Consider the following 25010-nt stretch of genomic DNA (forward strand, 5'->3'; position numbering starts at 1 on the left):
TCAGAGCCTCCCAGGGGTCTCTGCTTGCTTCTCTGCCTGGACACCAGATGCCCTCCAGAGTGAACCTATTCAGTCCACCTCAATACAGCCTGTGAACTGTGTTCAGGGGGTGGGCAATTACTCTGGAAGGAACGGGAAACCCCAGGGACAGCTCCATTAAGAACTGCTGTGGGTCAGATCAGGGGAGCTAGTGGGGTGTTTGAGGGTGGGATCGGGGAGAAGGGTGTGGGGAGGTCTGATCAGAGCCTGGTCACCTCCCCAGCTGCAAGCTTGGGCTCCTCTCCATGCTTGTCTCTGCCTGAGCCTCTTCCTCTGCGTGGCCTGAGGTCCAATGGCTTTTGGCTCCAGGAATTCCACCTAGGGCTAAGCACTAGGTGGGAGGAGCTTGGATTCTGCTGCGTGCAGGGTCATGTGTGGCTTTTGCCCCTTGATGAGCCCACAGTGGGAGGGTGCTGGAGCATATAGCTGCCGGTGGACGAGCCAGCAGGGCTCTCAAGGAAGCAGGGGGCTCTACCCGCACAGGTTCCATAATGCCTGTCATAGCTTGGCTGATGATGCTCCTCCTGTTGGCCCTGCTGGGGGCCACCCGGCTCTGCTGGCTGCGTGCTCCCGCACGGAACAAGATCTCCAGGGCGCAGAAGCGTAGGGCAGTGGCCCTGCAGCAGATGGAGGCTCTGGCCCAGCGTCTCCGGCAGCAAGTGAGTGGACACCTATCCCGGAGGCTCCCCAGCCCTCCATCTCAAGAGGAGGGCTGGGGAGGATCCCACCTCAGGACTATTGTCCCGTCCCCTCCAGAAGACAAGGAGCCTGGGGCAGGAGGGGGGCAGTCCCCCATCCCCAGCTCTCCCCATGCTGGCTCTTTGTGGTACTGTCAGTTCCTCCTCCATCTGTGTACTTGGAACCCGTTGGGTTTGGGGGCCGTGCATTTTCTTTGTCCTCCCAGCCCCGCACGTGAGTCAGTAATGTGGTGGGTGAGCTTTTTGTTGAAATAAGATAAACTGATGGAAGCAGTTGGAGGCAGATGGTCTTCCTTCAGGTCTCTTTCCAGCCCCTGAGTACCTCCACACCCCACTGACACAGGAACCCTGGACTACACGTTCTCCGTCCCATCCCCCTGCCCCCGGGTTCTGCAAATGTTGGAGAACAGCTCATAGATGCAAAGCACAGGGCGGTCACTGGAGATACGGTCCTTCCAGGAAGCTCTGTGTCTTAAAAGGGACTTTTGACAGCTTAGGTAGGGATATTTCAAGGCACTGGAACAATCACCGTGGCTGGGCTGGGACTTGAAGGTGAAGGGACTGAGCCATGGGTGTCGCCGCAGAACCTGCCTCGAGTAGCAGAGAGTAAGGTGGGAAGGAGAGGCAGCCCACCTTTCCTTGTGCTTGGGGTCCACTGTGAGGTCTGGAAGACGTGACAGCCCCTTCCTGGGCTCCCCAACTACCCTATGAGGGGTGAGCTCATGGCATCTTAGGGTCCCCAACTGTGGCTGATGGTGGTGGACTCCCTGGGAGCCCTGGGAGTGGGGGTTGGGGACAGTGCCTGAGGAGCTATCCCCATGCTCTGGAGTTCCTGAGTGTCCTCTGCCGTCCCCTGGATGGTGATTGATGGCCCCAAGGGGCAGCTTCTCTGCCCGAGCTGCTGCAGTTCCTGAGAATGTGTATTAATATTAATTGGGGCTAATTAGTTGGATAAATCAATCTGCCCCCCGAGAGCAGCTGCCCCTCCCTGGTTGGTGAGCAAGAAGTCTGGGCTAATGGGGTTGCTGTGGTGAATCAGTGTGATGGAGAAGACTCCTGTGTGTGTGTGTTCATATGCACGTGTGCATGTGAACATGCATGTACGTGTGCGTGCACTGTGGCAGATTTGGGTTCCCTTACCGCACACACCAGAACCTGCTTGTGGGTGTCTCCTGCTGGCTTTGATGGTGTGCTGGTTGAGTGGTGTGCCTGGGTGCGTGCTGCCTGTGTTTGGTTATGGGCTTGTGGTACGTGTGCCTGGGTGGGAATGTGTTACTGATGGGAATGTGTACATCTAGCTATGGGTGGCTGGTTTGGGTCTGAGGTTTGGGTCTGAATTTTGGTTGAGCATGTACCTGTGTGGTTGGGTGTCTGATGTGTGAGGACATCTGCTTCTGTGTTGGTCTGGGCATGCTTAGTGTATGTGTGGGTGGCTAGTATGTAGAGCTCTTGGGCTGAGTACCTGGTGCGGGTGTGTGGGTCTGGTTGGCTGGAGGAGTGGAAGGGTTTTGGGGGGAGGTCACCCCTGGTGCCTCCAGCTTCCCCCCAAGGCTACAGACCTCTTGGCTTTCAGTACCTTACTCTTTCCCCAACAAAGCTACACAGGTCCTCACGGGCACCTTCCCCCTGCCAAGGATACCCTCAAGGCCTCAGGTGTCCAGCTTTACCTCCCAGGGAGGTAGGAGGCTGAGACATAGGCCAAACCCTGGCAGGATTCAAACAAATCCAGTTCAGTTCAGCTTAGCAAAATCTGACGGAGGTTTCCTCTGGGTCTTGCCTTTTGGTGGACCCTGGGGACAGATTCGTAATCAAAATGAATCTGACACCTGACTTTGACCTGCCTTAAAGATGCTTCTGGTCTGAATGTATCGTATCATGGTGGGAACAGAGCTATGCAAACTGCGACGGGAGGCAGCTCAGCTGAGTGTGGTGAAGGCCAAATGCTTGTGGAGCTATAGGACCCGGGAGGAAGGGCTTTGGGCCATCTGCAGAGGGTGGGGTGGGGAAGTCTTCACGGAGAGGTAGTGTTGGAGCTGAGCCTTACAGGATGTGCAGGAGTTTTCCAAAAGGAGGAAGGAAGAGGAAAGGCAATACCGTAGAGAGAAAAGCCTGAGATAAGGCAGTGTTTCTGTAGAGCATGTAGAAAATAATACTCGTAGTCCACTGGGGTAAATGGACAAGCCACTCATGGCAGCAGGCTGCTAACTAGGAAGCTCTGGTCACCTCAGGGGGACATTAGCCTCCTGACCGTTGGAAGTTTCGACAATATTAAACATATTTCACAATTGCTTTGAAAATACTGGTAGTACATCAATTAACTAAAACTCTAAGATATATTTTCTTTGACTTTTAAACCATCATAGGAGGCAGCACCCGTGAGTGTGGAAAAGGCCAGATGGGCCCATAGAGCCGTGGGACGTGGCAAGAGGGGGAGGGCACTTCTTGGTATTGAGTCCTTTCTTGACTTCTGCCAAACATGTAGCAATTGTACTCACAATCCTCCAGCCATTCTAATGCCGAGATTCTATATAATCAAACATCTCTATTGTCAACTAAGTCATAAACATTGTTTTTAGAATGTCGTCATAAGGGGAGCCTGGGTGGCTCAGTCGGTTGAGCCTTCAGCTCAGGTCATGATCTCAGGGATCATGGGATTGAGTCCCACATCATCGGGCTCCCTGCTCAAGGGGGAGTCTGCCTCTTCTCTGTTTCTCCCTCTGCCTCTGTCTGCCGCCGCCCCTGCTCTCTCTCTATCTCTGTCAAATAAATAAAATCTTTAGAATGTCAAAATAAATTACAGCAATCTCGGGGCAACTGGGTGACTCAGTTGATTAAGTCTCCAACTCTTGGTTTGGGTTCAGGTCATGAAACCTCAGGGTTTGTGAGATTGAGCCCCGTGTCGGGCTCTGCACTCAACCCAGAGTCTGCCTGAGACGGTTTCTCCCTCTGCCCCTTCCCCTTGCTCTCTCTCTGTCTCAAATAAATAAATATATTTTTAAAGATTTTATTTATTTATTTGACAGAGAGAGACACAGTGAGAGAGGGAACACAAGCAGGGGGAGTGGGAGAGGGAGAAGCAGACCTCCTGCCGAGCAGGGAGCCTGATGTGGAACTCCATTCCAGGACCCTGGGATCATGACCTGAGTGGAAGGCAGACGTTTAACAACTGAGCCACTCAGGCGCCCCATAAATAAATAAATCTTTAAAAAAAAAATTACAGCTCTCTCAGTCTTATGAGCCTCCTGAGAAATTGTGTAACAGGACAAATAGGAGTGTGGTAGTTGAGAGGAGGCGGGACTGTGTTTGAATCCTAACTCCGATCTGTACATATTATTTTATTTATTTTAAGGATTGATTTATTTGAGAGAAAGAGAGAGAGAGTGCACACAGGGGGCAAGAGGCAGAGGGAGAGGGGAGAGGGGAGAGGGTCACAAGGAGACTCCGTGCTGAGCACAGAGCCTGACACTGGATCTCATGACCTTGAGATCACCGCATGAGCCGAAATCAAGTCAGTCGTCCAAACGACTGTGCCACTCAGGGACCCCTGACTCCTCTACTTAAAAACAAACAAACAAAAAAAAACAAACAAACTCCTCCATGCCTTAACATCCTTATCTCTACAATTGGGTGTGATGATTAGAACTATAGTACTCATGTGAGTTCCTAATGTTTACGGTGGTGTACACAGCAAGTACTATCTATGCCAGAGGTCTGACTTCAGTAATAACAGAACGAATGTTGTTCTTGCTGGGCAGCTGTTTAGTGAGTTTCCATGAATTTGTTCTATTAGGTGCAAGGGACACTCAGCTGGGTGGGTGAATGTATTGCCAGGCCCTCGGAAGCCCCATCCATCCCGCCAAGTCCCTGGAGTGCCGGCCGTGTTGGCAGAGGAGTGGTCCCAGCGGCCACCTCCAGTGGCCCCCAGTAGCTCCCTCTGCCCGTTCTCCCCACCACTCCCCAGCTCCCTGAGAGGCTTCCATTTTTACAAGCAGCCATGTGAAGACAACTGCAGCGGAGTGGTAGCCTCAGGGGTCCAGCTGAACAGTGGACACTTGCCCACAGGGATGTCATCTCTCCAGGTAGACATGTAGGAATCAGGGGCTGACATGCAGGCTTGGTGGGCACCTGTGGGTCAGCATGTGCTGGGATGGTCCCTGGTGGGGCTTGCTGGGGCTCCTTAGGGCTGGGTGAGCAGGGTGAGGGATGAGCACAGAATGGCTCTTCACAGTCCTTGAGCAAATCAGGGGCTGTGCCTAGAGTGTCCCTGCTGGGCAGAGCATTAATCTTTTACCTGCTGGACTGTGAAGAGAGGGCAGAGTCCCATGGCAGGGGCTAGGGCCGCTGGGGGTGGTGGGGCGCTTGTGGGAGTGGCTTTTTGGTAAGTGACTCAGAAGGATTTCATTTTAGCCACAACACAACCATTGTGGTGCCTTCTAGCCAAATGCCCACCGTATTCTAGAAGGATCCATGTCTGGGCCCTTCTGAAAGTCCTTGTGGCGTACAGGAGGGGAGTTCCTTGCTCGGGCACTAAGGTGGCAAAATGGCACAACAAGTCAAGGGACTGGGAAGTATGGCTAGAACAGCAGAATATGGGAATGGGGCAGAGAGAGAGAAGGCTGGTGAAATGGGCCTCCCAGCACCCAGCAGGGAAAGGGCCTAGAACAGTGCTGGGCACCCAGGAAGTGCTTCATCGGAAAAGGCCTCCCTCCCCAAGAGCCATTTGAGAGTAGTGGTGAGGGGAGAGACAACTTAGGTTTAAGTCTCTCCATTTTTATGACTTCGGGCTAGAGAGTTAGCCTCTCTGCGTCCCAGTTGCCCTTATCGGTGAAGTGGAGAAAATGATAATAAAAGCTCCTATCCAAAGGTTTTCATGAGGATTTAATGTGCAGGCAGATTTGCTTAACAAAGCTCCTGGCCCCACAGGACGTACTTGGTAAACGTGTATCTTGGTGTATCTCTACGCAAATGCACTTTACATGTTTACGGCGAAAGCCCTGAAAACCACTCTGAGGACAATGGTTTTGCAACTTTATTCTGAGGGCACTTGGGACCTATGGGTTTTATCTGAATAGGATCACCTAGGCTGTAGTGAAGAGGTTGGGCTGGAGCGGTAGATACCAGAGGCAGGGAGGCCAGTGTGGAGGCTGCTGAGAACACTGAGAGACAAGAGAAGGTTCTAGGCAAGAAGGAGTCTGGAGAGTCAGAGATGGGAGATATGAAGGAGGCAGAACCACCTAACAGTGACACATGTGGGTAAGAGAATGGTCACTGGGGCCAGAGTACCGCATGTAGATCCAGGCTCTGCCACTTAATGAGCCAAGTGTCTTTGGGCAAAGAGCTTTCTGGGCCACAGTGTCTTTTCCTACCGTAAAAAAAGAGAAAGCAATACGCCCTACCTCCTCAGGTAGGGAGTAAGGAGTGCCATGAGTTCATATACGTAAAATGCTTGGAATATAGCCTGCAACTCAGTAAGGGTTAGAACACATGTTCCGTATGATTGAGATAAGCTATCATGACTGTCTTCGGAGCTCAGACGTGAGGAAGTGATCCAGGATGATTCTGAGGATTATTGCTGTGGTGATGTGAGTATCATCGATTGGGAATTTCATGAAGAAGAACGGGTTTGACAAACAGTCAGTCCTGGGGTATCTGTGGATATGTGGGTCAGTAAATGGGTCTGAGGCATGGCAGGAAATAGGCCTGGGCTGTAGACACAGGGAAATCTGGGTATCCTTGGGACACATCTGGTGGCTGAGGTCACCCAGGGAGGGCGGGCAGTAGGCAGAAAGGAGACCAAGTTCTGAGGAGCAGCAACATTTATTTATAGAATAAAAGAGAGGAGAGGTTGAGAAGGAGCCGCCCGGGAGAGAAGGAAGCCAGGAGAGTTGAGGGCACAGAGAGTTTGCAGCAGGAAAGTGTCTGAGAGTCAGATGCTACCGAGGACTGCAAGATGGGGATTTAAGAAGAGTCCAGGAGATTTAACAACCAAGGAGACTGGGAGTCCCAAATCTCCCAGGAAAATTTCACCTTGTCTGGCACCTCACTCTCCAGACCAAGGAAGGACCATCGTGCTGTCTTCCCATCCAGCCCCCCACTCCGGCTTGCAGGCATCAGAGTCTCAGCTGGGGCGCGGCAGGACAAAGGAAGACAACTTTACCTTCCTGAGTGCTTGCTGTGTGCTAGGCCCTTGTCATGCCACCGCTTGCCTCTGACAAGAGTCCTGAGGGGCTGGTGTCAGGCCTCACCTCATACCCTGAAGAAATGGGCTCAGAGCAGCTGGGTAACTCCTGATTGGCTTCTAGTCCTTTGTTCTTTGGAGGAACGCTGGCCACGGGAGGGAAGGGAACCCGCTGACCAGCAGAGAGTGTAGTCAAGGCTGGGTCCCGGCTCTCCTGCCCCTCAGGCTGGATCATCCCATACCCAAGTCAGATCACCAGGAGTGAGAAGGCTGGATAGGAAGGAAAGGTGCCCCCCCGAAGGCAAACCATACAGAGATGAAGCCCACTTCCATAACCCCTGGGTTCCAAACGTGCAGCTAGAGTCACTCCCACTGCCATTGTGCCCCTTCTGGGTAGCAACACGAGGGAGCAGGCCTTCCTCTGTGCCAGGCCTCGGTCTGGGCACTGGGGAGGCAGACACAGAGGGAACATCTGCCCTGTGGGACTCTCATGCCAATCTGGAGCCCGTTCTGGAAATGTTCTTCATGCTAAGGGCGAGTCCAGGGGCACGGGCTGGGCACATGGATGGGTGAGCAACTGTGTGGGGATGTGATGTTGAGCATGTGCGAGTGAACTGGAGTGAATCAGTCATTGACCTCTGCCCTTCCTCTCCACAGGAGCCCTCCCTGGACCCCAAAGCCATCCTGGAACTGCCCCTGGAGAGGCTGGCCCAGAAGCTGCAGAATGACGAGCTCAGTCTGGAGAGTGTCCTCTGTAGCTACTTAGAGGAGGTGGCGGTTGGCTCTGGAGGGGGGTGGGGGTTCTCACCCATTGTCCTCCTCACAGGAGGTGGGATACGGATATAACATTGCAGCACTATGGCTGACATGGGAGGGAGCACATGCCACAGTCACCCACCATTTCTATTCTGCTCTGGGTCAGGATGGTGGGTGACTGAGTGCCCCATGTCTGGTCTCCCTCAATGTCGCTCAGGCACTGAAGGTACATAAGGAGGCAAACTGCCTCACGGATTTCCTGGGCGAGTGTGAGGAGCAACTGCAGGCATTGAAGAAGCTCCAGAAGACTGAGAGGGGCCTCCTCTATGGGGTCCCCATCAGCCTGAAGGACACCTATGACTACAAGGTAGGCTATGAGGTGTATGTTCACACGTGTCCATGTATGTGTGTGTGACCCTACGTCACTGAGCCCATGAGCATCTGAGTGTGGGACATTGGGTGAGTTCCGTAATTGAAGGTCCACAATTAGAAAGTGGCCAGCTGGGATCTGAACCCAGGCGTCTGGCTCTGGCCCACCACGTTCTCCCGCCGCTCATGAATCCTCCTAAGGGCGCAGTGTCCACACATCTCAGAGGCCATGACGATGTGTGGAATGGGAGCAGAGTGAGGAGAGCCTGTTCCCTGGGAAGTTGCATTCTGATCCCTAGGGCCTGGCCTTAATGTCACTTCCTTGCAGGGCCATGACTCTACGTGCGGCCTGGCCCAGTTCCTGGAGAAGCCAGCAGCCAAGGATGGGGTCATTGTGGAAGTGCTCAAGGCTCAGGGAGCTATTCCCTTTGTTAAGACCAACATCCCACAGACGCTGTTCAGGTCTCTGAAGTGGGTAGGCGGGGCTGGGTTTGGGGCCGGGCCCAGGACTGACAGCAACTTAAAGTCCGGGCTCAGGGTGGAGGGGTGAGGTGCGGACCAGTCACGCATGCTGTGAGGATCGAGGTTCTTGGGCATGTCTTTTCTGCCCTCTGAGCCTTGGCCTCCTCATCTTGTAATGTGTGGGTGGACTTCATAGTCTCTACAGGCCCTCAGGCTCTGAGATTCTGAAGAGTTTCATCTCTGTGTTTATCCCAGCTTTTCTCTCCTCTCCCTTGGCATTTAGTGTACCTACTTTTGTGAGGAACCTGTTGCCAATTCTGACAGCAGGGCTGGGGGCTCCTGTCCTTAAGTTAGGAGCTGTGGTTGGTGTCCCCTCTTGGTGTTCCCTGCTGCAGTTGGGCCCTCACCTCAGCCGTAAGGGAGACTGGGAGGGCTCAGCCCTGGGGAGGAGCTGGGGAGCCAAAGTGGGCCTGGGGTTGACTCCTGAGGGGGTCAGTCTCTTCGGGGAGACTTTCACCTCCCAGCTCTTTTTCTTCTGCTTCTGTCAGCTTGTATTGCAGCAACCCCATCTACGGACAGACCCTGCACCCTCTGAACTTGAAGAAGACACCTGGGGGCTCCTCAGGGGGTGAGGGAGTCATGCTGGCACAACGGGGTTCCATCCTGGGCATGGGGACCGACAGTGGGGGCAGCATCCGCGTACCAGCCAGCTTTTGTGGTGTCTGTGGCTTGAGGACCACCGGATACCGCCTCAGGTACTTGGTGCTGGTGCTGGGGGGAGGGGGAGACTCAGCCCAGCCTAGGGGAACAGAGGCCTGCCTGGTACATCAACTCTTATCCACTCACCTCAGTACTCGGGGAAGCGGCTAAATGTAGGTGGGCTTCAAATAGCTCCTGCTTCAGTCCCAGATCAGCACACCATGTCTGGTATAGGTGGCAGGAGAAAAGGCTTTCCATACGCTCATTAAATTATTTGTTCATGATTTCATTCATCTTTACATCTACCCATTGACCTACCTGTTCCCTTAGTCGCTCATTGGTCTATCCATTTTTCCATCTATCCATCCTTTGTCCATTCATCCATTTTTGCAGTCATCATCCCAGTCTCTAGCCATCAGTTAATTTCACTATTTATCCACCATTTAATTTATCTAACAGATATTTATTGAGTGTTTACTCTGTGACTAGTACCGTACTAGGAACTGGGGATATATCGATTAAAAAAAAAAGGACAAACATCCCAGCCCTTGGCAAATTCATATACATTCCTCCTTCCATTCATTAGTTCATTCACTCATCCATCTCCCCATCCATCTGTTCATCGAGCCATCTATCTGTCCATCCGTATCCGCCTCTGATCCTTCATCCACCCATCTTTCAGGTCCTCCTCCCCAAATACCTGCACTGTGGTAGCCCGTGTGCTGGAGACACAGAACAGTCTCAGACCCGGTCCCTGCCCCTGTTGTGCTATTAGACATGCAAATGGCTGAGTCAGAAAGTGATGGGGCTCTAGGAGAGGGTCAAAGCTTGTGGAAATTCACAGGATGATGCTGATCTTTTCTCCAACAGAGATTTCTTAAAAGCCTAGACCTTATACTTTCAGAGGCGGGGCAAGGGAAGGGAAGGCTTCCTGGAAGAGGCAGAATCTGAAGGTGGCTTTGAAGGATGGGTTTGCAGAGATGGTGTAGAGTCTAGAAGGCTGTAACCTGCGAGCAGCGTTCTTTGCCGGGAGCAGTATGTGTGTGTGGAAGGGCTAGAAGAGGATGCTGTGGAAGGAGTTGATACTGCAGAGCCTTGAAGGCCATCATAGAGGCTAGACTTGATGCTGTGGGTACTAGGGGTCACAGCAAGGTTGAAGCAACTCCTCTTGCTGGTGCTGGGGCCTGGGGGAGTGCTTGGCTGGCCTGTTCCTTCCTTCAAGCGCTGAGCTGGGCTCTGGGTGGGGGTGGGGTTTTGCAGCTACTCCGGAGTTGCAGGTGCTGTCAAGGGCGAGAAATCTGGTAAGCAACCCGCTGTGCCTGTGGCCACACCCACCCAGAGACAACCCCGTAAGCCTTCCTCTCTCCCAAGGACATTTCACTCAGCCCTATCTCACCCAGACTTGCCCCACTGGTGATAAAAAAATCTGAAGGAACAGCATGTTTCCCAAGCGCCCCCCCACCCCCCAAACCCCTCCGTGAGAAGTGCTTCTTACAACCCAGCTTTAATCTTTCCTACTTGTCTCTTGACGCTCTGCCCCAGCTGAGATTCTCCTGTCAGGCACCTGAGCTGCTTTCGCAGTGTGCCGACTCTCCCTGTCCCCGGCCCCAGGACCCTGTGACCTGATCATGGCCCCAGGCCCCACCCTCTGATGCCAGGCAATGGGGATCCCCGGGAGCAGAAAGGATGAGAGGAATCTGCCTTGTTTCTGTTCAGTGACTACCGTGGCTGGCCCCATGGCCCGGGATGTGGAGAGCCTGGCGCTGTGTTTGCGAGCACTGCTAAGTGAAGACATGCACCGGCTGGACCCCACCGTGCCTTTTATGCCCTTCAGGGAGGAGGTAAGCTGGGTCTGGAGGGCTCCCACCTCTCCCCTCCTTTCCTTCCTCATTGACCTGTCTACCATCTGACTATCTTCTGTGAAGATTCTCTCCCCCAGCCCAAGGTACAATGACCTAGAAGCCCACATGATCAGTCATATTCACCTCCCCTCCCTGCTGGACACCAGCTGCTTTGGCCTCTCAGCTGCTTGGCACTGTAGCTAACACTGCCCCCCAGAGATGGGCTCCAGACATGACACAGACATGATACTCAGCATGTCTGGTATCTGGTTAAGCTGGGCTTCCGGTCCTCTAGGTAACCTTGGCCAAGTCCCATCTCTTCCTAGGCCCCAGGCTCCCCAGTGGTGTGGTAAAGAGGTTGGACCGGAAGATTGCTCCAGGCCCTGCCAGCTTTGGCAGGCTTCATTTATGCATTAGTTTATTCAGTGACAATTATTGGAATCTACTATGTTCAGGCTCTTGGTAGTTCATCCTAATACTCGCTCTATAGAATGAGCATTGTGCTTCTCATTTACAGGGAAGGAAACTGAGGGGAAATGAAGTGACTTGCCTATGATCACAAAGCTGGAAACTGGCAGAGTTGGGCTTTGAATCCAGCCCTATCTGCTCTAGAACCCTCTCCATAGGGAGAGTCTCTGTCTACCATTCTGTTGATGCTACTCATCTGATCTCTACACATGTCCAAATACAATCAACCTGTGATCATTTTCTGTCATCCATTATTTGCCTCTACTAATTTCTCCATCTCCATCCTCTCCTGGCTGTTTTTTAGCTTAAAGGTCTTTGTGTCTATTCATCTACTTACTTCCTTACCTGTCCCCCCACCCCAACTCAATTCCAACCATCCATTCTTCCACCCACCCATCTATCCATTCAACCCTCTGCCCACCTACCCATTCATCATGTCATACATATGGCCACCTACTCATTCATGAATCTATATCTATCTACCTATCCACGTCATCCACCCAATCATTTGCCTATCCATTAGTCCTTCCAGGGGTTTCTCCAGAGGACCCAGAGCATGGAAAGTATATAGAGAGGCTCCAAGGGGGTCTTGGGGAGTTTCTGTAGATTCCCCCGGGCCCAAGGTGTAGGCCACAGCTGTGGCCCAAGGTCCTGGTCTGGCTCTTGAAGAGACCCACTCTCCTCTGAGAGCCCCACCCAGCCCCTCTTGCCCACAGGTGTACTCCAGTAACCAGCTCCTTCGAATTGGTTACTGTGAATCCGATGGCTTCACTCAGCCAACTCCTAGCATGGCCAGGGCCATGAGGCTCACCTCCAAGCTTCTCCAGGATGCAGGACATCAGGTAGGCAGCCAGACTGGTGAGCATGCTGGGCTGGGCCATTCTTGGAGAGAAAGGAAGTTATATCTGAGTCTGAGCTGCTAACATCACCGTTTTTCCTCTATGCTTCCTGGGGAAAGCTGATGGGCTGCAGTGGGAGCAGAGTGGGCCCCCCTCCCCTAGTGTAAGGAAGGCATCAAGATTTTGCAGCTTCCCTCTTCAGGGGTGGGGATTCAGGGACTCACTCCTATAATTCCTATAGCTTGGGTTTCTGTTGCCTCCAACAGATGGCTGTGAGGAGATCTCAGTCCTCAAAAATCACCTTCCGCACCCCCCGCCCCACCCCAGCCCCTGCCTCTCACAACCAGTGGCTTGTCCTGGTCATGCCTCCCTTTTGAGAATTGCTGGTTGACGACACATGGATCTATGCAATCTTGGGCCAATCTCTTAACCCCCCTGAGCCTCAGTTTTCTACCATATGAGGTGGCTGTGAAGATTCAGTGAAGCATGTGGTCTGAGACAGGACCGCAGTGAAGCAGGCAGGAAAGGAGGGCCGCTTGAATGCCATGGTCTCTCCGTGGGGGGTGAAGGAGTGGCATGGCAGCAGAGGGGCTCAGGTGGATGGAGAGGAGAGGTGATATCCTGTCCTCTCTTTAAATCCTGAAGGATGTAGGGGCGCCTGGGTGGCTCAGTCAGTTGAGTGTCTGCCTTCAGCTCAGGTCATGATCCCAAGGTCCTGGGATCAAGCCCCACATCAGGCTCCCTTCGAGGAGCCTGTTTCTCCCTCTCCCTCTGCCTGCTGCTATGCCTACTTGTGATCTCTCTCTCTCTGTCACATAAATAAATAAATAATTTTTTAAAAAGTCCTGAGGGATGCTGAGAATCCCTGGTGGGGTGAGTAGCACTCCAGGCCCTGACTCAGCCTCTGTCTCCCCAGATCATCCCCTTCTCCATCCCCCGTATAGAGTATGCTGTCCAACACCTGTTCATGGGAGGTCTGTTTGGCGATGGAGGGGCCACCCTTCTGGAGAAGCTGTATGTTTGTCGGGACTCAGATGTCGGGCGTGGGGCTGGGGATGGTGGTGCCTTGATGGGGATGGTGGTGCTGGGGATGGTGGTGCCCTGAGCCCTAGGAAGGGGCTACGTGGGCCTGCACTGGTGGGATGCCTCTGGTTAATTGTGTGACCTTAAACAACAAGTCAGCAACCTGGGCTCCCTCTCCAGGATGCATGTGTTCCAGGGGTGGTGCTGGTGGGAACAGATGCATTTCTTTGGTCTCACCTCCTTCCATGGCTTCCCTCCAGAGTGGGAGCTGGGTAGGTAGGAGGGCCGGTTGATGGCTGAAAGACTGTAACTGACTAGATACGTGTTTGTGGCTCCTCAGTGAGGGGGACATTGTGGACCCTTGTGTAAAGACAACTGTCAACCTGCTCCGTCTGCCAGGCCTACTCAAAGGTTTCTTGGCCTGTATCCTGAAGTATATAGTGAGTGTGGACCTGAGGTGGGGGAGGCATTCAGGAGGGGAGAAGCCCAGAGAGGAGAAGGACTCAGAATGGGGCCCAGAGAGTGGGGGGGGCTCAGAGAAGAGGAACTGAAAGGGCTGATGGGGTCCAAAGGAGAGGGGTGCTTTCAGAGAGAGAGGGGTGCATCTCAGAAAAAAGAAGGGGTTTTAGAGAGAGGGTGGGGGGCTAAAGGCTAGAAAGGAGTAGAAGCTTCCATGTCAGTGTGCTGAATAGAGTTGCTTTTCCTGGACCCCGATTCTGGGCAGGCAGGTGTTGCCCTGTGGTTTCTGAATGGGTCTCTCTTCCCCGCCTCTCTAGGAGCCCCGAGCTAGCCAGAAGATTAAAGAGATTCATGGCGTGGGGTGAGTGCTAGTGTCCTCAGGTGACGTTCACAAGCATCTTCCATGGGATGGGGGGAATTAAGCAAAGGCCATGTGGCTAGAGTTGGCATCCACTGGGGGCAGGGGCTATTTAGGCTTTGGGATCTAATTAGGTTTTTAGGGTCATGTCTGACACGGGTTAAGTTTAGGCTTTTGAGTGGGGTTGAGATTGGGGCTATTTGGGGGCTGGGTTTGATTTGGAGTTAATCTCTGAGTTCAGGCTCGAATTAGTTTAGGCTGGGGTAAAGTCTGGGCCTGAGCTGAGATTGAGTTTGGGTTTGGGTTGGGATTAGGGTTGGAATTGGGGCTGGAGTGGCCTGAGGGCTGAGTGGGGACCTCACAGTTTAGGGGAAGAAACTGTGGCTTTGCGGGGAGCCTGTGAGTCCCTGTGGCTGGTGGTGGTGCTGGTGGGGCATTGACCAGAGGATGTGGACTCTTGGGAGCACTGGGCAGACAATGTATTCTGGGCAGTGAACAAGACACAGGGGGCATTCCTGGCCCATCAGCTGATTTGCAGCCCGCATTGAGATTAGGCTCTAGCTCTCCATGGTAATGTCCCTGTTTGTATAAAAGGGGGTCCTCCCATTCTGATCTTTTTGGACTTCTCTTATTTATTCCCCCAGGATTCCCAAGAAACTGTGGGAGCATCACAAAGCTGTGGAGGTTATGTGTGCCTGAAGTGACCTCAAGGGACCGCTGGAACAGGGGCAGCAGAGACCTGGGTGGTGACAGGAGTGACCAGACTGGGGGATGGGGGTGGGGGCAGAGCTCTGGCCTGGCCTGTAGGGGAGGCCCACGTATACCTGGTTCGGGAGGCTTGGTGACCTGGAGGTTAATTTAGTCCATCTCTTTGGGGCTAGGATGATACATTGTTCCCAGATAATTGCAGCCTAAGACTCCCCTTCCCATCCCTTCACCTCAGCCCCTGGGAAGGCCCCGACCCTTCCCCGCTACCTCTCCCTCCAGGTGTCTCAATCTGCATCTCACAGTCTGGGAATTCTTTCTGAGGTTTAATGCCACTGGCCTGGTAGTGCTTGACCTTGTTCTGCAAACAGTGACCTCTGCTGGTCTTACCCCTCCCTCCACCACTGTTCCTGCAGGAATATAAGCAAGAGTTCATAGCCAAGTGGAGGTCCTTGGATCTAGATGTACTGCTGACGCCAGTTCTGGCCCCTGCCTTCTGTACAGGCTATTCTAACATGACATTAGGTGAGAGGAACCTGGGTCCTGGTGGGGTTGAGATCCGGAGTCCAGGACTCCAGAGTCCTGCCACAGCTTCTGTGGCCTTGGACTCTGTCACCCATTCACTACTTAAAAAAAAATTTCTTGGGGTGCCTGTGTGGCTCAGTCATTAAGCATCTGCCTTTTGCTCAGCTTATGATCCCAGGGTCCTGGGCTTGGGCTCTGCATGGGGCTCCCTGCTCATTGGGGCATCTGCTTCTTCCTCTCCCTCTGCCTGCTTCCCCTCTGGCTTGCGCTCTCTCTCTGTTAAATAAATATATAAAATCTTTTGAAAAATGAAATAAATAAAAAATTTCTTAAATTGAGGTAAAATTCAGATAACATAATTTCACCATTTTAAGGTGTCCAATTCAGTGGTTTGGAGTATATTTAGAATGCCATGAAACCACTACCACTATCTAATTCCAGAACATTTCCATTTTCTAGAAGAGAAGCCCTGTACCTATTAGCAGACACTCACAATTTCCATTCACTTTTTAAATGAATTTTACTAAGGGTCCCCTGACTGGCTCAGTCAATAGAGCATGTGCCTCTGGATCTTAGGGTCATGAGTTCAAATCCCATGTTGCGTACAGAGCTTACTGAAAAAAGGGGGGAAAAAAAAAGAAAGGAAAAAACCCGAACTCTACTGAAATATAATTCACATGCAATGAAACCCACCAATTTTCAGAGTGTAATTTGATAAATTTTAACAAATGCATCTGGCTGTGTAACTACCACCATAGTAAAAATACAGACTATTTTTAATCATACGGCAAATTTCCCTGATGGCCCTTTGCAGTTCACACCACCCTTGCAAACTGAAACCGCTGATCTTCTTTCTGTCACTATAGTCGTGCCTTTTCTAGGATTTCATACAAATGGAATGAGAAGGAAGGAGGCTTTTGTGTCTGGCTTATTTCACTTGGCATACACAGTCTCTCTTAACTGGCTTCCTGCTGCCCTCCTTCACAAGGTGGCTTTGGCCTAGGCCCCCTGGGGTGACGCCCTTGCCCAGCACAGGTGCAATTCTCAGAGGTGTTATCAAGGCAGAATGAAAACCCACCCCAAGCCTGGACTCCGCTTCCCTGCGTCTCCTCACAGTGACTGCCCAAAGGCACATCCCACACCTGGTCCTGCGCCCGCCCGTGGCATCTGCTGACATCACCGACCATCTTCTCACTCCCCCCTACAAACGTCTTACTCCCTCCGGCTCACTCCTTCTTCTCATTCCATCACTCACTCCCTACAAACAGGTGGCTACTGTAGAGGAGATGCCTTTTAACTCAAGGTCACCCTCCCTGCACACTTCAGTGGTCATCAGCTGTGTGGTCTGTGAAAAACCAGCCAACGGTCCACCACCTCGGTTTCCTTATTGTTCACACGAAGAGTCAATTCCGCCTCACAAGGGGTGGAGAGAACTCAAGGATCCGCTGTGGAGAGAGGCCACACAGTGCCTGGCACTGAGGAAGGCTTCAGTAGCGACCATTCTCTTTCCCTCCACTCTGGGGAGAGCAGGAGGCCGCCGCCGTCAGGTGGATTCTCGGCCCCAAACGCGGCGCTATTGCGAGTCCAGAGGGCTGCAGTTCCGAGAATGACCTCAGAGGGGGCGCTCACCCAACACTCTTCCCTACTTGTCTTTTGTCCGCTGATCTGTGCTTGCCTGGCTCTGCCTACAGATGTCTCCTCCTACACGAGCCTGTACAACGTCCTGAACTTCCCCGCTGGCGTGGTGCCAGTCACCACTGTGACGCTGCAGGACGAGGAGGAACTGGCCTTCTACAAGGGATACTACAAAGATACTTCTGACAAATGTTTCCGGGAGGTCGGTTTCTCTCTCCAGGTCTCTCCCCCAGGGGCACAAAGCAGGACTGAGTCTTGCCTCCATCCCGGTCAGGAAGAGTGGGTGTGGGGCCGGGTCAGTCATTCCCAGTGTTTGTCCTTTATTGCTTGTACCGTGGTTTCGCCCCATCTCTGAGAACACACCCTCTGAGCTCCAAGTTAGCCTCCGTCCTTGCCCCGGGAGAATACAAAACCACTGGTCTTCTAGACACTTCCGTTAGGGAAAGTTGATCCCAGAGGCAGGAAGAGTGGAGCCAGTGCCTCTGGTTAGGAGCTTACTAGGGAACTGGACTGGACCCTGCTCCCCTCTGAGCCTCAACTTCTTTGCCAGGAAAATGGGAATTAAAATATCTATCCCACAGGGTTGTCCTAAAGGCTCAACTGAAAAACAGTGAAGCATGGGGCACCTGGGTGGCTCAGTCGGTTAAGTGGCTGCCTTCAGCTCAGGTCATGATCCCAGAGTCCTGGGATTGAGTCCCACATCTGGCTCCTTGCTCGGCAGGGAGCCTGCTTCTCTCTCTGCCTGCTGCTCCCTGACCCCTGCCCCCCTCTCGTGTGCGTTCTCTCCCTCTCAGACAAATAAATAAAATCTTAAAAAAAAAAAAAAAAGAAAAGAAAAACAGTGAAGCAATCAGTATAAGGCTTTGGAAATAGGAAGTGTATACTTCTTATTACTAATTCAGAAGCGGCTCACAAAAGGAAATATTTTCATGTGCATATTTAATGCATGATCTAAGATAACAGCCTTGTCCTGGGTGACAGGGAGAAGGGGAGAAAGAGAGAGAGATTGACTCTGAAAAGTATGTGTGTGTCTGAGTCAGACATTAAGTAACTTACTTTTTTGGAAATTGATTTTAGTGCTAGAGTCACCCAGTGGAACTGCTGACCTGAATTCTGAGAAAATAATAATAATGATACTATTTAATGTGTCTTGAGCTCTTACTCTGTTCCAGGAGCTGTTTAAAAGTGCTGTATATATATTAAATCATTAAATCCCATAACTGTCCTGTGAGGTTTTACGAAGTTGGAAATGGAGGCGCACACAGGTTAAGAGACTTGACCGACCATGCTGCCATGCCTCATAGACAGGTCACGTGGAGGGAGCCAGGACTCCAAGCTGGTCGACTTGGCTCCAGTGACAAAGACAATAAGGGCTTGTATCTTATCATCATAAAACAATGGAAACATTCCTGAATGCTCTAAGTATGTTTGGATTTCATAGCCGGGACTCAGGTTCAGTCCCCTTGTTCCTGAGTCTGTGTTTGGGGTCAGGGTACCTCTCTCACAGCGGAAGTATGACCAGGCTTGGGATCAGGGATTTGCATATTCTTTATTCCTTTGCTGAGAACATTGGGTGGATACTCGATTTTTTATTTCATAATTGTAGTCGGCTGTCTGCACAAGGAGCAAATTTTACATCTTAACCCTGGAGAATTAGAGATAGACAAAGTCAGAATAGTTTTTTCAGGTTTCACTGAGAGCTGAGGAAGGCTGGGACTCTGAGATCCAGGACATCTCTCTCTTAATAAAGATTGGGGATGAGATGTTTGAACTAATAATGCCTATGAGTGGTGAAGGAGGCGGGGCACGGGGTCTGAGAGTGGAAAGCAGGCTCTTAAGTCCATCTACCTTCTCTCTGGGCAGGCAGTACAAGGATCCATAGGATTTCCTGTAGCTGTGCAGTGCGTTGCTTTGCCATGGGAAGAGGAGCTGTGTCTCCGGTTCATGAAGGAGGTGGAGACCTTGGCCAAGAACCACAGGGAACCCGAGTGATGGGCTACTCCTCCCGGAGGCCTTCCTACATCCTCATCCAAGTCTGCTCTCGATGCCCCTTCTCATGAATACTCTATCTGCTGTGTGTTTCCTCCTCCCAGAAGCCCACCAGATTTCTTTGCTTTGTTGTCCTTCTATGTGGGTATTCAATACACGGACTCCTCAGATTGGCCCAAGATGGGGCACAGGGTGAAGGGCTCAATAAATATTTCTGACTGGTTGGCTTTGTGATCTCTGCTCTAGGTGGGGCTGTAGCTTCCTGGTGGACTTCTGCCTCCAGCTCAGTCCCCCCAGAAGATATCCCAGATTGCAGCAGAGGGGAAAGAGCCCCAAACAGAGAGGCTGGTGACCTGGGTCCAAGTCCTGGCTCTGCCCCGGGCTTGCTGAGTGACGCTGGGCAAGTTACTTCGCCTTTCTGGACTTCGGCTTTCTCATCTACAGATTGAAAGGGTTAGATTAGATGAGGTCCATGGTACTTGTCAACTTGACTATTCTGTGATCTGTGACTTCTAAGCACTTCCCTGATCAAGAACTTACCATGGCTCCCAGTGCCCCCTAAAGAAAATTCCAAAGACCAAGTCCAAGGGAGTGAAGCCCAGTGAGAACAGATCCTGGGTTGGGATGCAGACCCAAGCTCATAATCCAGTGCTTAGCCTGCAAAGCACCTTTCTTGCCTTGACACTCAGCAGCTCCCAAGGTCCTCCCCGACCTCCTCTGCCAGGGCTCCGCCACAGTGTAACCTCCCTCTGTTCCCTCAACCCAGAGCCTTGCTGCCACCACCAGCCCACTTTGCACTTCTGCCTCCATACCTCTGTCACTCTGTTCCCTCCACCCAAATGCCTTCACTGCTTCTTTGTCCTTGGGGCCCTGCATCAAATGCCACTTCCTTTAGGAAGCCTTCTTTGATCCCTCCAACTCTCCCATGACTTTCCCTTCAGGAACTCTCTCGAGGTCCTTCCCCATTAAAACTTACCCTTTCTGTCTCTCACTCCTCTTTACAGTACTATTTCCAGGGAGCTCAGCAAACTAATGGACTCCTTCCTCTCTGTGCTCAATAGCAGAGACTTTCTGGAAATAAAACCTCAATGCGGAGGAATAGATGTCACCCTTCCTTCCAGCCATTTGTATGGCCATCCATCCTACATTTGTTGAGTACTTCCTCTGAACACAAATGATGGAATTTCAGGCAGAAAAAGACCGGAGAGGTTTAGCTAAGAAGGAATTGCACCAGGAGGGAAGCCCCGACTCCACCTACCACAGAAGGAACCATCTGGGATGTCCAGGTGCACATGAGACAGGGTCATTGCTGACCTCACTGGGGCCTCTGCCTCTTGTAGGCTCTACCACTGAGTCTGAGATCCTTGCTGGAGAAAGAGCTTCATGGTTTCTCCTCACACAGGGCTAGCAGAGCTTCTGTCCTCTCTCTCCCATAAGAGGGAGGTCTAAGAGGCTGGGAGAAAATGATTGGGGGTGGGGAAGGGGGAAGGGGTGCAGGATGTGGAGGTATTTTTCTACCTCAAGAGCGTTCTGCAGCCTGCCTCACTCGAACAGGCTGCAAACAGTTTGGGCACCAGGGGGCAGCATTGAGCTTTACACAGCCCTGCAGGGACCTTGCCTTCAGCTTTCAGATGCACGGTCTCCAGGTCTTTTCCCAGTCTAAACACAGATGGGAAAACTAGAGACGGGGAGACCGAGATTGGGGGGCATAGGAATAAGCTGGCCGTTTAAACATTAGTAGATTATAAGAGATAGGGGGCAGACTTCTATTCTTGTCTGAAATGAGCCTAGGGAAAGAGTGGCAGATACCAGCCCAAGCAGGCCCAGTTAATGGGAAGCCCAGCCTCAGGCCCGATTTCCCTCCAGGCTGGGCTTTCTCTTGTTTCTCCTGAGCTGAAATTGGGGTCAACAACTGCCTTCCTCCCCAGCTCCAGCTTCAGTTCTGGCCTGTAGCCTGCTAGCACCATCTTCAGCTGAAATCAGCCCCTGGTCTGTGCGACTGTGGGCAGGTCATTGGTTTCCTCGGTGCCCTTCGTCTTAGTGGCTGAGGCCGTGAGTGGGTGCAGATGGGATGTCCGGGGTCAGGGCCTCGCCTCCTTCTCCCCTTCCCGCGGCTGCTACTTCCACTGTAGAAGGCGCACGTGCCGGGTCCAGCTTCTGGCTCAGCCTCCTCTGGGGTGGTGGGAAAGTCTCCCAGCTACTTTGAGCCTGCTTCTTCTGTGAGATCGAAGTGATTACATCAGGCACAGCCACAGGATGAGACCGATCTACGGACGGTGACAGCCAGGTGGGAGAGGACTCAAGGTCCCCTCCCCAGCCTAGGAGTCAGTCGCAGGATGTCCAGAGTTCACCAGGAAAAGCCAGCTCCTCCTGGAGGAGCCTTAGAGCAGTCGGGTGGCGGTCACTCCAGGGGAGGAATCTAGCTGGGAAAGAGGAGGGGGTGTCTATAAAGGCTGGCCCTGAGCCCCCTGCTAGGACCCTTTGGGAAGGGGAAGGGGGTGCCTTGAGTTCTGGTCTTGTTTCTGTGCTGTGGCATGCAGGTAAGAGCTATCCTCTTTCCAGGCCCCAGTTTCCCCAGTGGTTGCACAGGGAAAGGGGAGATCCGAGCGTCTCCCCGCTCCCCTCTTCATTTGGAAGGCTCTGCCAGCCAGCCGCGCGTCGTCCCACCGGCCCAGGGACCGCCGGCCTCTCCACCTAACCCATCGCACTCCAATTCCGTCACCCGGAGCTGTGTCGGGTGACCGGGGCGCACAGACCCCCGCAGAGGTGCCCCCTCCTCTCCCGTACCCCGGCCAACAGAGTCCGGCTATTTCCCCGGCCGCTTCGCCGCCTGCCCCGCGCTCGGGCCGCCCCGCCCGCCGCGCCTCCCCGGGCGCCGGCATTAAAGCGCATATGCAAGCCATGAATTATCAACTGAAAGGAGTCAATTACCGGCTCTAAAAACGAGTGTCTGCGCCCGGAGCGCCCGGGGCCATCCGCCTATTTACGGAGCGATTTCCCCCGCCCGGCCTCGGGAGGGATAGACAGGGAGAGATGGAGCCAGAAACCGGCAGGGAGAGAGCCACGGGGAGAGAGACTGGGAGAAGGCGAGGGCCAGAGACCCGCAGAGACAGGGAGAGATAGGAACTGGGAGGGGAAGGAGAGGCAGAGGTCTGAAGAAACACGCAGAGACTCAGACAAGGCAAAGGTAGCTTGGGTCCCTCTTCTACCGAGAGTCAGAGGTGAGGGGAGGTTGGGGGGGGGGTCACGGCAAGACCTCAAAGGCTGTTTCCACTCCCCCAGTCTGTGTGGGGACCATATCCCTCCAGGGCTGGGGAGACTGCACTGCTGGCTGCAACCCCGGGGGAAAGGTGGGGAGCATAATTTTGGCAGGAAACTGGGGAGCAGGCTGTGGCATTGTCCGAGTGGAGGTGAGCCGGCCAGCGCGATCAGGAGAAGAGGGGGGACAGGTGAGGAACGGGCACGGGCACGACGTGAGTGAGGATAGAGTCCGACTTGGGGGTGTCTGCAGAGTCGCAGCATGGAGAGACGGTGATGAAACCAGTTCGGTGTGACCTGGAAGTCCTGTTGACCCTGCTGGACTCCTGTTCACTTTGACCCCTGTGCCTGCCTCAGTCCCACGCACACCCCGTGCTATTATTCCATGATCAAGGTCTTTCTTCCCCACCTGACCCTGAGTGCGGCAAGGGCAGGGCCTTGCCCACTGGGCCCTCTGCAGGGAGCTACAGGGAGCTACCTAAGTTATTTGCTGAATGAGTGAATGCGGGAGTGAGGGGAGCTGGGGACCATGGGTTGAACTGAGGCTGTGATCAAGGCTCAGAGTTTGGAGGGCAAGACTGAGTGTAAAGCACTCTCTGCAGATCACGTGGAAAACTCCCAGCTACCCCAGTGCTGGGGTGAGTCCAGCCCTTGCTATGCAGGGGGAGGAGGACACAAAGGCTAGTGGTGGGTGGGATGGGGGGAACTGAGGCCTAGCTTCCCAGCACTAGCAGGTTGCTGCCAGAGCTCCCAGGGCTCTACTTCCAGGTCCCTGGAATCATAGGCCTCTCCTGGAAGGGGTGGGGACAGGGAACCCCCAGGAACTCTGAAGAAGGAGCAGGGTCTAAACTGGGCCAGAGGGAAGAGTCTGAGCTGGGGGTATCAAATAAAGCCTTTCCTTTCTAGCTGTGTGACCTGGGACAAGCCCCTTGACTTCTGAGCTTCAAGGTCCTTAATCTAGAACATGGGGATAGTGCTACCCACTTTCTAAGAACATTCTCACAGGTGCACAGCACTTTCCCAGAAGGGAAAGTAAAGAATCAGAGCAGCTACTATTTATTGAGGCTTACAAGGTTCCAAGGGCTGTGCTCTGTGGATTCTCCCTGTCTTCTTCCCAACCACTTTCACTTTGCAGGAAGGGAAATAGGAAGAGAGGCTGGGATTGGGAAGCGAGAGCCTCAAGGGTCGAAGCCAGGTCTGACTCAGGAGCTTTCTTAACCAGTATGCTGTAGGACCTCCCAGACGAGGCCCAGTGTGTCCCCTACCCTGTTCTCTCAGCCCTTCCAGTCTAAATGAGCCCAGGTCTACTGAAGGGATGGTGGCATGGTGGGCAGAGGAACTCAGGTCCAGCAGAGGCAGCCCGTGGCTTCCTGTGCTCTGCATGGCATGGGCTGGGTGTGTGGCCTGACAAGGCTGCAGTCCTGCCGTGCCATTAGTGGGCAGTTAGCGGGGGGTGTCTACAGGCGCCAATGCCGGGGTTCCCGCGACTGCTCGCCTATTAGTGGCTGGTGGCTTCACAATGATTTATTGGGGCTTCTTCATTTCCCCTTGGTCTGCTATAAACATATTTATACCACCAGAGTGACCGATAAATTTCCCTTATGAATCCCGTTATCTCCCCCATTAACCATCCGTCACCTTTTATGTGGCCACAGTGGGCTGGGCCAGGGCAAGGGGGCTGGGTGGGAGGCCCGAGGCCAGCGCAGCCCATGGGCCCAGTGAACTCTTCACCTCCCCCACTGCTCCCCAGTGGGAGCAGTGGCTGCTGCTGCCTGGAGCTGCCTCTAGGATGAGGATCTGGGCCTTGGAACGGACTGGACAAGCTTTTTGAAATGTGGCTTCCCCTGGTTCTCGGAATAGGGAAGTGCCTCTCGGGGCTCACCTGCCTCTCCCAACGTAGGCGTGGGTCTGTCTCTTCTCAGTGAGCAAGAGTCTTTTTTTTTTTTTAAAATATTTTATTTATTTATTTGACAGAGAGGTCACAAGTAGGCAGAGAGGCAGGCAGAGAGAGAGGGGGAAACAGGCTCCCCATTGAGCAGAGAGTCCAATGTGGGGCTGGATCCCAGGCCCCCGAGATCAGACCTGAGTCGAAGGCAGAGACTCAACCCACTGAGCCACCCAGGTGCCCCAGCAAGAATCTTTTGAAGCAGTTGCCACCTCTTCTTCCTCTTCCTACCCTGAACTCACACCCTCAACCCTGCAAGTGCAGCAGATAGCTAGGAAATAGATGTGGCACCAGGGCCAGCTGCCAGAGCCTTGGTCTTGGCTGAGCCCCTCCTCTATGTGTGGCACTTTACATCCATGATTTCATGCGATTCTCACTTGGATGGCTATGGAGTCCTGGAGCCAGACCTTTACAGTTCCATTTGCCAGATGAAGAAATAAGGCTCAGAAACATTAAACGAAGAGCCCAAGGTCACCTAGCCAAGGGGCAGAGCTGTGATGTGGGCCTTTTTGGCCCTAAAGCTTGTGGTTTCAATTCCTCCACTCTATCTGCCACCTCTTCAGATGCCTGGGCTAGGAGGGTTAATCCAAGAAATTTTTCAGGGAGGGCAACAGAGCAGAGGAAGAAGGAGAAGAGAGGGGAGGGATGGGGCCTCAGTGGAAGGCAGGCAGGGAGAAGGGGGCAGGGCTGTGGACTGGAAAGTGACCTTGGGCGCCTGTTCATAGTCAAGCTGCTGGGAGTGGGGCAAGGTGTCTCAGAGGCCT

The 25010-nt window shown here is 53.1% G+C and overlaps 1 protein-coding gene across 1 annotated transcript; it reads left to right on the forward strand.

The window, feature by feature from the left end:
* Window positions 1-432: 432 nt before the first annotated feature.
* On the forward strand, window positions 433-19266 carry LOC101678800 (fatty-acid amide hydrolase 1-like). Its single transcript, XM_013044224.2, has 15 exons — window positions 433-698; window positions 7573-7686; window positions 7889-8038; window positions 8369-8502; window positions 9051-9257; window positions 10462-10502; window positions 10918-11042; window positions 12227-12352; window positions 13266-13363; window positions 13713-13812; window positions 14149-14192; window positions 14834-14873; window positions 15311-15419; window positions 17111-17256; window positions 18918-19266. The coding sequence occupies exons 1-15, from the start codon at window positions 531-533 to the stop codon at window positions 19044-19046; spliced, it is 1731 nt and encodes a 576-aa protein (XP_012899678.1). The 5' UTR covers window positions 433-530; the 3' UTR covers window positions 19047-19266.
* The last annotated feature ends 5744 nt before the right edge of the window (window positions 19267-25010 follow it).

This window comes from Mustela putorius, unplaced genomic scaffold, assembly GCF_011764305.1.
Source record: "Mustela putorius furo isolate JIRA1106 unplaced genomic scaffold, ASM1176430v1.1 tig00003853_pilon_pilon_pilon, whole genome shotgun sequence".
Lineage (NCBI taxonomy): Eukaryota > Metazoa > Chordata > Mammalia > Carnivora > Mustelidae > Mustela > Mustela putorius.

Excerpts from the sequence above, each read along its gene's own strand:
- LOC101678800 (XM_013044224.2), top strand. The coding sequence starts at position 531 with ATGCCTGTCATAGCTTGGCTGATGATGCTCCTCCTGTTGGCCCTGCTG. Across the intron at positions 7,687-7,888 it reads TCTGTAGCTACTTAGAGGAG|GCACTGAAGGTACATAAGGA; the intron begins GTGGCGGTTGGC and ends AATGTCGCTCAG. Across the intron at positions 10,503-10,917 it reads TGTCAAGGGCGAGAAATCTG|TGACTACCGTGGCTGGCCCC; the intron begins GTAAGCAACCCG and ends GTTTCTGTTCAG.